The sequence below is a fragment of the Oncorhynchus gorbuscha genome, linkage group LG18 (assembly GCF_021184085.1).
Source record: "Oncorhynchus gorbuscha isolate QuinsamMale2020 ecotype Even-year linkage group LG18, OgorEven_v1.0, whole genome shotgun sequence".
Lineage (NCBI taxonomy): Eukaryota > Metazoa > Chordata > Actinopteri > Salmoniformes > Salmonidae > Oncorhynchus > Oncorhynchus gorbuscha.
The window spans coordinates 64,084,381-64,099,948 of record NC_060190.1 but is presented as its reverse complement, the minus strand read 5'-3'; the positions used below and the strand labels follow the sequence as shown (position 1 = coordinate 64,099,948).

Genomic DNA, 15,568 nt, shown 5'->3' with positions numbered 1-15,568 from the left:
AGGAGGCTGGTAACCCAGACTACTCTGAAACGGAGATAACCCGGTAGCAGACGAAGGAAGCGAATTGTGAGCGTATTCTGCCCAGGGAGCTGTTCTGCCCAAGACGCAGGGTTTCTGAAAGAAAGGCTGCGTAGTATGCGACCAATCGTCTGATTGGCCCTCTCTGCTTGACCGTTAGACTGGGGATGAAACCCGGAAGAGAGACTGACGGACGCACCAATCAAACGACAGAACTCCCTCCAAAACTGTGACGTGAATTGCGGGCCTCTGTCTGAAACGGCGTCTAACGGGAGGCCATGAATTCTGAATACATTCTCGATAATGATTTGTGCCGTCTCCTTAGCGGAAGGAAGTTTAGCGAGGGGAATGAAATGTGCCGCCTTAGAGAACCTATCGACAACCGTAAGAATCACAGTCTTCCCGCAGACAAAGGCAGACCGGTAATGAAGTCTAGGGCGATGTGAGACCATGGTCGAGAAGGAATGGGGAGCGGTCTGAGACGACCGGCAGGAGGAGAGTTACCCGACTTAGTCTGCGCGCAGTCCGAACAAGCAGCCACGAACGGCGCGTGTCACGCTCCTGAGTCGGCCACCAAAAGCGCTGGCGAATAGACGCAAGAGTGCCTCGAACACCGGGATGACCAGCTAACTTGGCAGAGTGAGCCCACTGAAGAACAGCCAGACGAGTGGAAACAGGAACGAAAAGGAGGTTACTAGGACAAGCGGCGACGCAGTGTGCGTGAGTGCTTGCTTAACCTGTCTTTCAATTCCCCAGACTGTTAACCCGACAACACGCCCATAAGGAAGAATCCCCTCGGGATCAGTAGAAGCCACAGAAGAACTAAACAGACGGGATAAGGCATCAGGCTTGGTGTTCTTGCTACCCGGACGGTAAGAAATCACAAACTCGAAACGAGCGAAAAACAACGCCCAACGAGCTTGACGGGCATTAAGTCGTTTGGCAGAACGGATGTACTCAAGGTTCTTATGGTCTGTCCAAACGACAAAAGGAACGGTCGCCCCCTCCAACCACTGTCGCCATTCGCCTAGGGCTAAGCGGATGGCGAGCAGTTCACGGTTACCCACATCATAGTTGCGCTCAGATGGCGACAGGCGATGAGAAAAATAAGCGCAAGGATGAACCTTATCGTCAGACTGGAAGCGCTGGGATAGAATGGCTCCCACGCCTACCTCTGAAGCGTCAACCTCGACAATGAATTGTCTAGTGACGTCAGGAGTAACGAGGATAGGAGCGGACGTAAAACGTTCTTTTAGAAGATCAAAAGCTCCCTGGGCGGAACCGGACCACTTAAAACACGTCTTGACAGAAGTAAGAGCTGTGAGAGGGCAGCAACTTGACCGAAATTACGAATGAAACGCCGATAGAAATTAGCGAAACCTAAAAAGCGCTGCAACTCGACACGTGACCTTGGAACGGGCCAATCACTGACAGCTTGGACCTTAGCGGAATCCATCTGAATGCCTTCAGCGGAAATAACGGAACCGAGAAAAGTAACGGAGGAGACATGAAAAGAGCACTTCTCAGCCTTTACGTAGAGACAATTCTCTAAAAGGCGCTGTAGAACACGTCGAACGTGCTGAACATGAATCTCGAGTGACGGAGAAAAAATCAGGATATCGTCAAGATAGACAAAAACAAAGATGTTCAGCATGTCTCTCAGAACATCATTAACTAATGCCTGAAAAACAGCTGGCGCATTGGCGAGACCAAACGGCAGAACCCGGTACTCAAAATGCCCTAACGGAGTGTTAAACGCCGTTTTCCACTCGTCCCCCTCTCTGATGCGCACGAGATGGTAAGCGTTACGAAGGTCCAACTTAGTAAAGCACCTGGCTCCCTGCAGAATCTCGAAGGCTGATGACATAAGGGGAAGCGGATAACGATTCTTAACCGTTATGTCATTCAGCCCTCGATAATCCACGCAGGGGCGCAGAGTACCGTCCTTCTTCTTAACAAAAAAGAACCCCGCCCGGCCGGGAGGAAGAAGGCACTATGGTACCGGCGTCAAGAGACACAGACAAATAATCCTCGAGAGCCTTACGTTCGGGAGCCGACAGAGAGTATAGTCTACCCCGAGGAGGAGTGGTCCCCGGAAGGAGATCAATACTACAATCATACGACCGGTGAGGAGGAAGGGAGTTGGCTCGGGACCGACTGAAGACCGTGCGCAGATCATGATATTCCTCCGGCACTCCTGTCAAATCGCCAGGTTCCTCCTGAGAAGTAGGGACAGAAGAAACGGGAGGGATGGCAGACATTAAACACTTCACATGACAAGAAACGTTCCAGGATAGGATAGAATTACTAGACCAATTAATAGAAGGATTATGACATACTAGCCAGGGATGACCCAAAACAACAGGTGTAAACGGTGAACGAAAAATCAAAAAAGAAATAGTCTCACTGTGGTTACCAGATACTGTGAGGGTTAAAGGTAGTGTCTCAAATCTGATACTGGGAAGATGACTACCATCTAAGGCGAACATGGGCGTAGGCTTCTCTAACTCTCTGAAAGGAATGTCATGTTTCCGAACCCATGCTTCGTCCATGAAACAACCCTCAGCCCCAGAGTCTATCAAGGCACTACATGTAGCACCCGAACCGGTCCAGCGTAGATGGACCGACAAAGTAGTACAGGATTTTGATGGAGAGACTTGAGTAGTTGCGCTCACCTGTAGCCCTCCGCTTACAGATGAGCTCTGGCTTTTACTGGACATGAATTAACAAAATGTCCAGCAACTCCGCAATAGAGGCACAGGCGGTTGGTGATCCTCCGTTCCCTCTCCTTAGTCGAGATGCGAATCCCTCCCAGCTGCATGGGCTCAGTCTCTGAGCCAGAGGAGGGAGATGGTTGCGATGCGGAGCAGGGAAACACCGTTGATGCGAGCTCTCTTCCACGAGCCCGGTGACGAAGATCTACCCGTCGTTCTATGCGGATGGCGAGAGCAATCAAAGAGTCCACATCTGAAGGAACCTCCCGGGAGAGAATCTCATCCTTAACCACTGCGTGGAGTCCCTCCAGAAAACGAGCGAGCAGCGCCGGCTCGTTCCACTCACTAGAGGCAGCAAGAGTGCGAAACTCAATAGAATAATCCGTTATGGACCGTTCACCTTGGCATAGGGAAGCCAGGGCCCTAGAAGCCTCCCTACCAAAAACTGAACGGTCAAAAACCCGAATCATCTCCTCTTTAAAGTTCTGGTACTTGTTAGAGCAATCAGCCCTTGCCTCCCAGATAGCTGTGCCCCATTCTCGAGCCCGGCCAGTAAGGAGTGAAATGACGTAAGCAACCCGAGCTCTCTCTAGAGTATGTGTTGGGTTGGAGAGAGAACACAATCTCACACTGCGTGAGAAAGGAGCGGCACTCAGTGGGCTGCCCGGAGTAGCAAGGTGGGTTATTAACCCTAGGTTCTGGAGGCTCGGCAGGCCAGGAAGTAACAGGTGGCACGAGACGAAGACTCTGGAACTGTCCAGAGAGGTCGGAAACCTGAGCGGCCAGGTTCTCCACGGCATGGCGAGCAGCAGACAATTCCTGCTCGTGTCTGCCGAGCATGGCTCCTTGGATCTCGACGGCAGTGTAACGAGCGTCTGAAGTCGCTGGGTCCATTCCTTGGTCGGTTCCTTCTGTCATGCAGGTGAAAGAGGACCCAAAAGCGACTTGGCGAAAACAGAGTCTTTAATCCAGTAAAGTAAATACAATCAAAAAACACAACTTTCACTCGAAATGATGAGGACAAACTGGAGACTCGATCTTGAACAGCAGGTGAACAGCAGGTTGCCTCGGGAAGGCACTTGAACCAAACAGACTCAGACACCTGCTCACCACGCAGCATCTGAGGAAAACACGACACGACAGGGCGATACACAAACACAGCACGGTGAATTCTAGACAAGGAACCGACAGGGCAGAAACGAATAACAAGGAGAGAAATAGGGACTCTAATCAGGGAAAAGGATCGGGAACAGGTGTGGGAAGACTAAATGATTGATTAGGGGAATAGGAACAGCTGGGAGCAGGAACGGAACAATAGAGAGAAGAGAGAGCGGGAGAGTGAGAGAGGGAGGGGGAGAGAGAGGGATAGAAAGAGGGAAAGAACCTAATAAGACCAGCAGAGGGAAACGAATAGAAGGAGAAGAACAGGGACAAGGCATGATAATCAATGACAAAACATGACACAATAGCTCAGAACACACATGATGGCACCTTGTATCTCAGAACAATGCCTCAGGCAGTGTTTGAATACATTCCATCAGTGTTGAAATGGGTCCGTTAGAATGCACTGTGTAGTATGTGTGTGATGATCAGAGAAATGTTAGTTACTGTGAGTTACATTTGATACGTTACGGTGAGTTACATTTGATAGAGAAAGTTACTGTGAGTTACAGTTGATAGAGAGTTACTGTTAGTTACAGTTGAGAGCCCTGAGGCTATACAGCTTCTTCAAGAAATCAATATGAATGTGGTCATGCCTCTAAATTAAGTCATGGTGCTGTGTGTGTGTGTGTGTGTGTGTGTGTGTGTGTGTGTGTGTGTGTGTGTGTGTGTGTGTGTGTGTGTGTGTGTGTGTGTGTGTGTGTGTGTGTGTGTGTGTGTGTGTGTGTGTGTGTGTGTGTGTGTGTGTGGAGATGGATATGAGCTGGCATCAGGTGAGGTGACAGGTTGGTAGTCTCAAAAACCCAACTCTAGGCAACACAGTGACTAGCATCTGGTTTCACTGATGGACTGTTTTGGCATAGATTAAGTATCACTGCCTACTTCGATAAGGAGGGGGGGGGATCAGGGGACTCTCTCAATAAATCACAAGGTTGAGATGCCAGAACGTTACAACTCAAAACCAAAGTTTTAGTTAAGTTAGTATGTAGACCCTTCCCACTGGGCAAAAACTCTTTGAAACAACATTGTTTCCATGTCATTTCAATGTGATGACGTTGAATCAACGTGGAAAACGAATTGGATTTGAAAAATCAATCAAATTGATTGATCAATCAAATTAATATTTTTCTACCCATCTTTTTGACCTAAATCCAATGACATGGTAACATTTTTTGTTGAGTTCATCCAAATGTCAATCTAAACTAGATGTTGAAATGATGTCCGTGCCCAGTGGGTAGTCACTGTGTAGCCTAGGGTCAGGTTTTTTGAGACTAACAGGTTGGCAGGCCAGGCAGAGCTAGGGCTGTGTGTGAGAGAGTAAATGCTTTGACTCTGAGAGGAGCTGAGACCTGGCATGGGACGTCTCTCTCTGTCCTGAACCATCAAATCACACACACAGCAAGCATCAAGCTCAAATGTACTACATTAGATGAGGAATGGGGTGTCATCCTTTCAGATGTACCTCCAGTCTCTTCTCTTTCTATGCAGTGATGCTTTATCTTTTGATCTGCCTCTGTGATACATTTACTGTGTGTTCTGGCTCCCCGTCTCTCTTCCTCGCCTCTTCTCTCAGCATGCCGAAATAGGTTTTAAATAAATAATTATTTCACTTGATTGCAATGACCTGACATTGAAATAGCAGAGCAGGCAAGCTAGCTTTAACCTTCCCAGTTCTTGCGTGTGCTAATGAGAGAATTAAGGAGGCAGGGGTTCACGTGAGAGAAATTATCATTTATTCCCTCATTTCTAAACCAGTTCCTCCTCTACACCATGCAGCTACAGCATGAAATGGACAAAGGTGATTATTCATTGACGACCACTGAGAAGAATGGATTTTCAATGGGATTTGAGGGGAGAATTGGCTAGCCACTTGTAACAGCCCTCCCACTGCAGATGACTGTGTCTTGGCAGGTTCTACCTTGGTCAGGAAAGAGATGAAACAGTGGAGCAGGTTATCAGTGCCAGTGAATGACTCCCAGCGGTTGGTCCACAGTGGGAGGGATGTACTGTGTGTGTGGCTAGGCCCAAGTCCTGTTGTCAGCCTGGCGTCTAGACAAAGCAGATTGTTGGTCCCCCTGGTAAGGGAGCTGTGTGGTCATGACAGAGCAGAATAACACTAATGTTTGGTATTCCTTTCTGTCGTAGAATAATCCCTATTTCCCCTACCTATCTTTTAAATCAGCTTTCTCCCTCTTTACTCATTTCTTATTTTCATCCTTCCTCTTGATCCCTCCACCCTCTTGCCTGCCTTTTCCGCTGGCCTCCCATCCTTCTTTCTTCCTCCATCTCTTGTCTCCCCTCAACGGACAGCGCCATCACATACGCTGCGCCGGAGGAGAAATAGTGTTACCATGGCAACTGAGACTCTGAACTGAGCCTCTCTCTCTCTATCTCTCTCTCGCTCTCTCTCTCTCTCCTGTGTAAAGAGAGAAAGAACGGGCCCATACACAATTATGACAGCATGCTGAATATCTTAAATACTCTATTGGGTAATATATAAGAATGTGCTTCTCTTTTTAATGAATAATTACAAGATACTGTACATCAAACCATTCAATTTCTGGTTAGAGACAAATATAGCCTACATACAGTATTGTATAGAAACACATGGGCTCCCGCGTGGTGCAGTGGTCTAAGGCACTGCATCTCAGTGCTAGAGGTATCACTACAGACCCTGGTTCGATTCAAGGCTGTATCACAACAGGCCGTGATTGGGAGTCCCATAGGGTGGCACACAATTGGCCCAGCGTCGTCCGAGTTAGGGTTTGACCGAGGTAGGTTGTCATTGTAAATAAGAACTTGTTCTTAACTGAATTGCCTGGTTAAATAAAAAATTAAATAATAAATAAACATGCCAGTGTGCTGCTTGTGGGGGTAGATGAACAGGTGTTCTCCTCTGCAGAGATCCTGGTGCTGCATGTGTCCCAGACAGGGATGTTATATGGTTAATGGGTGTGACAGGAAATGAATGTGCACCAATGTGTTCTGAGGGCTCCTCTGTGACATCAGCCAGGGTTCATTTAGTAATTTATCTGAATCCATAAAAGATCTCCGGATAGGAGACCCAATTAGACCTGAGGAATGAGGCGGTTGGCGATGACAATGCAATAAGGATGTGTATGTGTGTGTATTCAATGTACTGTAACTCTTACCCAATCAGAGTAAAGCAGTGCCATATTGGATTGCATAGCTCCTTAAATCATGCAGGGCCAATACACAGCTAGTTATTGATCTGGCCAAGAGGCTTGGTGTGGTTGTCATACGTTAGTGGATGGGAATTAACATGGAGTGGTTGGGTGCTTGTTAATGCTGTATGTGAGATGGAACTAACAGTGGTAGTTTGAGCAACCAGGAAGATATTCTGGCTGAGGTGAAGATGGGAGCTAAGTTGGTGCATGGCTTTCAAACTGGTGTCTTTGTTGTCAGATGCATGTGAACAACTCCAAAGCCAATGTACACACGTTCACATGGTTCCCTCAACCCAACCACAGCTGTAGTTGAATCCCTCATGTCATTTACCACATAGGGATGTTCAGAGGAGATGTTGGCATGTGTCTGAATTGTAGAAATGTATGAGATGTGCCACATGGGGGAAAGACGGAGACCCACGTTGTTTGATTTGTGAGATTCCCCTGTAGCACTGAGATTCTGAGAATTGACAGTGAGGTGGTGATAGATAGATGATGTTAAAGACACACACGACTGTTTACATTGGAACAGTATCCACATAGGAAGTTACGGCTGCACCGTGTGTGTGTGTGTGTGTGTGTGTGTGTGTGTGTGTGTGTGTGTGTGTGTGTGTGTGTGTGTGTGTGTGTGTGTGTGTGTGTGTGTGTGTGTGTGTGTGTGTGTGTGTGTGTGTTTGCGTGCGTGTGTGTGTGTGTGTGGGGGGGGGTTCTTTGCAGTAATTTCCGTGATTCAGCCACAGAGGGAAATTGATTTAGCAGCGTAGCCCAGAGACTCAGCTGGATCAGACAGCAAGGGACAATTAGCCCCTGGTGCAGAGCAGTCACACACCACTCACAGTCACACACACTGCCAATTTGTCCCACAGAAGGGGAATTAATGCCTGTCAATTCCATGTGATTGTAAGTGATGACACAGAGGAGGATTGCCTGTCACGGTTGTCTCTTCATTCTACTTTAAGCACGCTGCTGCATGGACTGTATGTCACAATCTTAAACCTTCAGCCTCTGTCTGTTCCTCTAACCCTGAGAGAAGTGGTCATATGTTTCGGTCTTTGTCCACTGGGGATGTTGACAGCAGCCCACTCGCTCAGCCTACAGTACCTTACCCACAGTGCATTATGGTGATGGGATTTGTGCCGTGAGGGCAGCAGGACCGCAGGGGTCAGATACAGATTGGATTAGAGAAGTTTTTCTGAGTTGTGTGTGACACTGAGTTGTGTGTGACACTGAATATAACTGGCATCAGATTGGCTTATGGTGGCCTCAGCAGGGTCGGCTCGTTTGGGGATACTGCCATCGTGGATGGGTAATCTTTTACTTGATAGAGTGTCAGTGGAAAATGCGTCCCTGTGTCAGATGCCTGTCTAAATGTGTATACCCTGACAGAGTGTAGTTATGGGGGAGGACTATTTGGTATACTGGGAGTTGCAATCCACACCCTCACCTTCCTGGATTAACAGCCACAACCTATCCCATCCCTCTGGCATCCCAAATAACAACTATGTTACTGTATGAATATAGATACAGTGCATTCGGAAGTATTCAGACCCTTGACTTTTTCCACATATTGTTACGTAACAGCCTCATTCTAAAATGGATGAAATAGTTTTTCCCCTCATCAATCTACAAACGATACCCCATAATGACAAAACAAAAATAGGTTTTTAGACATGATTGAAAATGTATTTAAAGTAAAAACATGAAATATCACATTTACATAAGTATTCAGACCTTTTACTCAGTACTTTGTTGAGGACCTCTCCAGAAATGTTTGATCTGGTTCAAGTCCGGGCTGAGGCTGGGCCACTCAGGGACATTCAGAGACTTGTCCCAAAGCCACTCCTGCATTGTCTTGGCTGTGTGCTTAGGGTCATTGTCATGTTGGAAGGTGAACCTTTGCCCCAGTCTGAGGTCCTGAGCGCTCTGGAGTAGGTTTTCATCAAGGATCTCGCTGTACTTTTCTCTGTTCATCGTTCCGTCAATCCTGACTAGTCTCCCAGTGTCTGCCGCTGAAAAACAGCCCTTCTCCCCCGATTGCTCAATTTGGCTGGGCGGCCATCTCTAGAAAGAGTCTTGGTGGTTGCAAACTTCTTCCATTTAAGAATGATGGAGGCCACTATGTTCTTGGGGACTTTCAATGCTGCAGAAATGTTTTGGTACCCTTCCCCAGATCTGTGCCTCGGCACAATCCTGTCTCTGAGCTCTAAGGATAATTCCCTCGACCTCATGGCTTGTTGTTTTCTCTGACATGCACTGTCAACTGTGGGGCCTTATACAGATAGGTGTATACCTTCCAAAATCATGTCCAGTCAATTGAATTTACCACAGGTGGACTCCAATGCAGTTGTAGAAGGTCTCAAGGATGATCAATGGAAACAGAAGTCACCTGAGCTCAATTTCAAGTCTCATAGCAAATATTTATGTTTTTATTTTTTATATATTTGCAAAAATGTCTAAAAACCTGTTTTCGCTTTGCCATTATAGGGTATTGTGTGTAGATTGATGAGGAAAAAATCAAATTTACTACATTTTGAATAAGGCTGTAACATAGCAAAATGTAGAAAAAGTCAAGGGGCCTGTATACTTTCCAAATGCATCGTAATCTTATCAATTCTATATGTAATTCTATGTGACTTACTTTTACTTCATATTTTTATTATTTTATGATTATGATTTACTCATTATGATTGGGTAATTACCACTATCACTCTATGGTGAGGATTTCTCACTGTTCATTCTATATGCTCAGAATCATAATGCTGTTGAACTGACCAGTGACTATCAGAGCTCATAATATTCAGTCCATGATCTTGCCTGCAGCTAAATTAATTACAGGACCATCTCTGTGATTATCGTCTAAACTGCTGAAGTGCTGCTTGCTTAAATAAAATATGGATTGTCTGATTTGAGAGATTCCTGAAATAAAGTGAGTGTCCTTGACGACAAGGCGGTTTTCAGTGGCCAGTCATCACAGGAAGCAGAACTAACAGTGATGCTGTGCTCCTGGCAGTAGTTTCTTATTGAATGAGGTTGGGGTTCTTTCACTGCTACCACATGCAGTACTGGTTATCTGTCACACACTCTGTGATTGCTGTATATGGCTCTGGAGGCAAGGGAATAACTGCTACCACAAGAGATGAATCGCATTAACATATGCCATTTTGAAATGTAATCTTGCTATGTCATTACTTGCCATCACTACTGCCTGAGGAGTACCTCGTTGGTATTGGCACCATCTTGGCACCACCTTCTGTTTATCAAATTCTCTTTTTGTATCATGCAGGCCACTTTACTTTCATATTGATAAGACTAACATTTTTATTTACCCCAGGTTAAAGAGAGGTTGCTATGCCAACAGAGCTTGGCTCTGAGTCACAGGTGAAGAAGGCAGCCGAAGAGTCCTCCTGGCAGAAGGGGGCAGCAACAGGCATGCAGGACTCGGCTTTAGACGCGAAGATGGCCAAACAGGTAGGAGAGCAGAGGAAGTTCAATCTATACCACAATTAGGGCCTTGTGTTTTTCCTGGTTAGATCACACACAATCTCGTCCTACATCAACCATTGACAGATATTTGCACATGTTTAGTGGCCATAATTATAATAGACATCCATTTATTGTCAATTTCACCTGTGACTATGACTGTCCCTATGTAAAGGACCAGGACTCCAAACTGATCGACGACCACAGGGAAATAGACGACGTGTCAGAAAAGACCACCCCAAACAAGACCCCCAAGTCCCCCCAGAAGACTTCCAAACGGCCAAAGACTGTTCCCTTCAAGGTCACCCTACTGGACACCTCTGACTATGAGGCAGGGATTGAGGTAAGCATGGATAAAGGGAAGAATTTCATCCCTGAACAGAACCATGTTGGAGGTTACGTCCAGAACGGGTTTGAATGAATCAGTCAAAAAATATAACAGTGAGAAATGTTCCTCTAATTGTTTTATATTTGTCCTTTTGGCTCCACCAGCAGATGCAACTAGTTCCTTTACTTTGGAACACTGTGTCTTTTTGTGTTTACTGTATGTTATGAAGCTGCTGAGTGCAGATAAGGCCGTTATAAAGCAGATGAAAGAGAGGGCGTCATGCGTTGTGTAATGGTGTATGTGGTGTAGCACTTCCACTGTGAAGCTCTCCACACGGAAAGGCCAATGCAAGGTTACACATTCTCTGCCACAGACACAGATTCCAGTCATTAGAATAAGCGACACATAGAATATAGTGGAGGAAAAGCAGGCTCACCCGCTTACAATGCCTGGTATCACAGCACCATCACCAAACAGGACACGTCTTCACGATGGTAGGGAATGCTTCATGGTGGTAGGCAAAGCTTCGTGATGGTAGGGAATGCTTCATGGTGGTAGGCAATGCTTCGTGATGGGAGGGAATGCTCACTGTATTCAGTTAGAAAATGGGTCAAGAGAAGCATCCTTTGTTGAAGGAGTGATGTGCGAACTCTTAGAGATGGAGAAACCTGTATTTATTGGTTGGCAAGAGCACTATACTGTTGCTGTCTTGTGTCTTCTAATGGTAGCTAGTAATGCATATACTGTATGGCTTTATCACCATGCTTCAGAGGGACTGTTTTGTGATGCATAACAAGGATTAAGTGTCTGTCTGTCTGTCTGTCTGTCTGTCTGTCTGTCTGTCTGTCTGTCTGTCTGTCTGTCTGTCTGTCTGTCTGTCTGTCTGTCTGTCTGTCTGTCTGTCTGTCTGTCTGTCTGTCTGTCTGTCTGTCTGTCTGTCTGTCTGTCTGTCTGTCTGTCTGTCTGTCTGTCTGTCTGTCTGTCTGTCTGTCTGTCTGTCTGTCTGTCTGTCTGTCTGTCTGTCTGTCTGTCTGTCTGTCTGTCTGTCTGTCTCCCTCACTCCCTGTGTCTTTGGGATGGTGGATGTAAGTCTCCTCTCCCTGGCCAATCTGTGCTATCCTGGCAGGCTGTGCCACGCTCCTCTTCCATAGCCCCTCCTAAACATAGCTGGATATGGGCGATTCTAGCATTATGGATGTTCCATTTGCATGCAAAATCACAACTTGAATTTCTCACAGAATGGACAAACAAAATATAAATTCAACTTTTTGTTGGGAGTGTAAACCCAACTTTACTATTTTGTGATTAGTTTGATGTTTATCTTAACCTTTTTGCACAAAATGTAGACACTATAACTATTATCGACCAGAACAAATGAGAATGGCAGTTACTGACCTCAATTCCGGCTTCAACTTTGACTTTATTGCCCTAGGCTCATTGCCTAATTCCGACCCAGGTTTTGGGCTATCTAAGAGGAAACGCCAGCAAAAAAGAGGCAGGAGAGGGGGAGCCCTGCCGAGATTAAGGCGAAGGGAAAACCGGCCACCTCTTCTCTCAGTTCTATTGGCCAAAAAGTGCAGTCTTTTCATAATTCACATGGATTAACGCCGATCGCGGATTTGCTTGTCATGCAGGTGAAGGAGGACCCAAACGCGACTTAACAGAAACAGAGTTTATTAATGCTCAAAAACCGAATAACTGAAATCCTCTAGACAGTAGAGGGGAAAACAACTGGAGAAGCGGCCACAGACTGCAGGTCGCTTCGGGTAGGCGCAGGCCGTAGTCAACTGAGACGCCTGCTCACACGCAGCGTCTGAAGAAGGCACAAAACACGACAGGACAGGGTGATACACAATCACGGCAAAAAACACGACAGGACAGGGCGAAACGCAATTACAGCATGGAATACAAAACAAGGAACCGACGGCACAGGAACGGAACACAAAGGAATAAATAGGGAGTCTAATCAGGGGAAAGGATCGGGAACAGGTGTGGGAAGGCTAAATGATGATTAGGGGAATAGGAACAGCTGGGAGCAGGAACGGAACGACAGAGAGAAGAGAGAGCGAGAGAGTGAAAGGGGAGGGGGAGAGAGAGGGATAGAACCAAACAAGACCAGCAGAGGGAAACGAATAGCATGGGGAGCACAGGGACAAGACATGACAATAAATGACAAACATGACAGTACCCCCCACTCACCGGCGCCTCCTGGCGCACTCGAGGAGGAATCCTGGCGGCAACGGAGGAAATCATCGATGAGCGAACGGTCCAGCACGTCCCGAGACGGAACCCAACTCCTCTCCTCAGGACCGTAACCCTCCCAATCCACTAGGTATTGGTGACCCCGTCCCGAGAACGCATGTCCATAATTTTATGTACTTTGTAAATAGGTGCGCTCTCGACAAGGACGGGAGGGGGAGGGAAGACGAACGGGGGTGCGAAGAAAGGGCTTAACACAGGAGACATGGAAGACAGGATGGACGCGACGAAGATGTCGCGGAAGAAGCAGTCGCACAGCGACAGGATTGACGACCTGGGAGACACGGAACGGACCAATGAACCGCGGAGTCAACTTACGAGAAGCTGTCGTAAGAGGAAGGTTGCGAGTGGAAAGCCACACTCTCTGGCCGCAACAATACCTTGGACTCTTAATCCTGCGTTTATTGGCGGCTCTCACCGTCTGTGCCCTGTAACGGCAAAGTGCAGACCTCACCCTCCTCCAGGTGCGCTCACAACGTTGGACAAACGCTTGAGCGGAGGGAACGCTGGACTCGGCAAGCTGGGATGAGAACAGAGGAGGCTGGTAACCCAGACTACTCTGAAACGGAGATAACCCGGTAGCAGACGAAGGAAGCGAATTGTGAGCGTATTCTGCCCAGGGGAGCTGTTCTGCCCAAGACGCAGGGTTCCTGAAAGAAAGGCTGCGTAGTATGCGACCAATCGTCTGATTGGCCCTCTCTGCTTGACCGTTAGACTGGGGATGAAACCCGGAAGAGAGACTGACGGACGCACCAATCAAACGACAGAACTCCCTCCAAAACTGTGACGTGAATTGCGGACCTCTGTCTGAAACGGCGTCTAACGGGAGGCCATGAATTCTGAATACATTCTCAATAATGATTTGTGCCGTCTCCTTAGCGGAAGGAAGTTTAGCGAGGGGAATGAAATGTGCCGCCTTAGAGAACCTATCGACAACCGTCAGAATCACAGTCTTCCCCGCAGACAAAGGCAGACCGGTAATGAAGTCTAAGGCAATGTGAGACCATGGTCGAGAAGGAATGGGGAGCGGTCTGAGACGACCGGCAGGAGGAGAGTTACCCGACTTAGTCTGCGCGCAGTCCGAACAGGCAGCCACGAAACGGCGCGTGTCACGCTCCTGAGTCGGCCACCAAAAGCGCTGGCGAATAGACGCAAGAGTGCCCCGAACACCGGGACGACCCGCCAACTTGGCAGAGTGAGCCCACTGAAGAACAGCCAGACGAGTGGAAACAGGAACGAAAAGGAGGTTACTAGGACAAGCGCGCGGCGACGCAGTGTGCGTGAGTGCTTGCTTAACCTGTCTTTCAATTCCCCAGACTGTTAACCCGACAACACGCCCATAAGGAAGAATCCCCTCGGGATCAGTAGAAGCCACAGAAGAACTAAACAGACGGGATAAGGCATCAGGCTTGGTGTTCTTGCTACCCGGACGGTAAGAAATCACAAACTCGAAACGAGCGAAAAACAACGCCCAACGAGCTTGACGGGCATTAAGTCGTTTGGCAGAACGGATGTACTCAAGGTTCTTATGGTCTGTCCAAACGACAAAAGGAACGGTCGCCCCCTCCAACCACTGTCGCCATTCGCCTAGGGCTAAGCGGATGGCGAGCAGTTCACGGTTACCCACATCATAGTTGCGCTCAGATGGGGACAGGCGATGAGAAAAATAAGCGCAAGGATGAACCTTATCGTCAGACTGGGAGCGCTGGGATAGAATGGCTCCCACGCCTACCTCTGAAGCGTCAACCTCGACAATGAATTGTCTAGTGACGTCAGGAGTAACGAGGATAGGAGCGGACGTAAAACGTTCTTTTAGAAGATCAAAAGCTCCTGGGCGGAACCGGACCACTTAAAACACGTCTTGACAGAAGTAAGAGCTGTGAGAGGGGCAGCAACTTGACCGAAATTACGAATGAAACGCCGATAGAAATTAGCGAAACCTAAGAAGCGCTGCAACTCGACACGTGACCTTGGAACGGGCCAATCACTGACAGCTTGGACCTTAGCGGAATCCATCTGAATGCCTTCAGCGGAAATAACGGAACCGAGAAAAGTAACGGAGGAGACATGAAAAGAGCACTTCTCAGCCTTTACGTAGAGACAATTCTCTAAAAGGCGCTGTAGAACACGTCGAACGTGCTGAACATGAATCTCGAGTGACGGAGAAAAAATCAGGATATCGTCAAGATAGACAAAAACAAAAATGTTTAGCATGTCTCTCAGAACATCATTAACTAATGCCTGAAAAACAGCTGGCGCATTGGCGAGACCGAACGGCAGAACCCGGTACTCAAAATGCCCTAACGGAGTATTAAACGCCGTTTTCCACTCGTCCCCCTCTCTGATGCGCACGAGATGGTAAGCGTTACGAAGGTCCAACTTAGTAAAGCACCTGGCTCCCTGCAGAATCTCGAAGGCTG

At 47.5% G+C, this 15,568-nt stretch overlaps 1 protein-coding gene across 1 annotated transcript in view; it reads left to right on the top strand.

Moving 5' to 3' along the window:
* Positions 1–15,568, top strand: part of LOC124004190 (band 4.1-like protein 1) — a 178,807-nt gene that overhangs the window by 73,038 nt on the left and 90,201 nt on the right. The window contains exons 2-3 of the mRNA XM_046312958.1: positions 10,413–10,549; positions 10,737–10,904. Of these exons, the coding sequence (XP_046168914.1) occupies positions 10,430–10,549; positions 10,737–10,904 (288 nt within the window). The 5' untranslated portion in view covers positions 10,413–10,429. The remainder of the gene's footprint in view (positions 1–10,412; positions 10,550–10,736; positions 10,905–15,568) is intronic.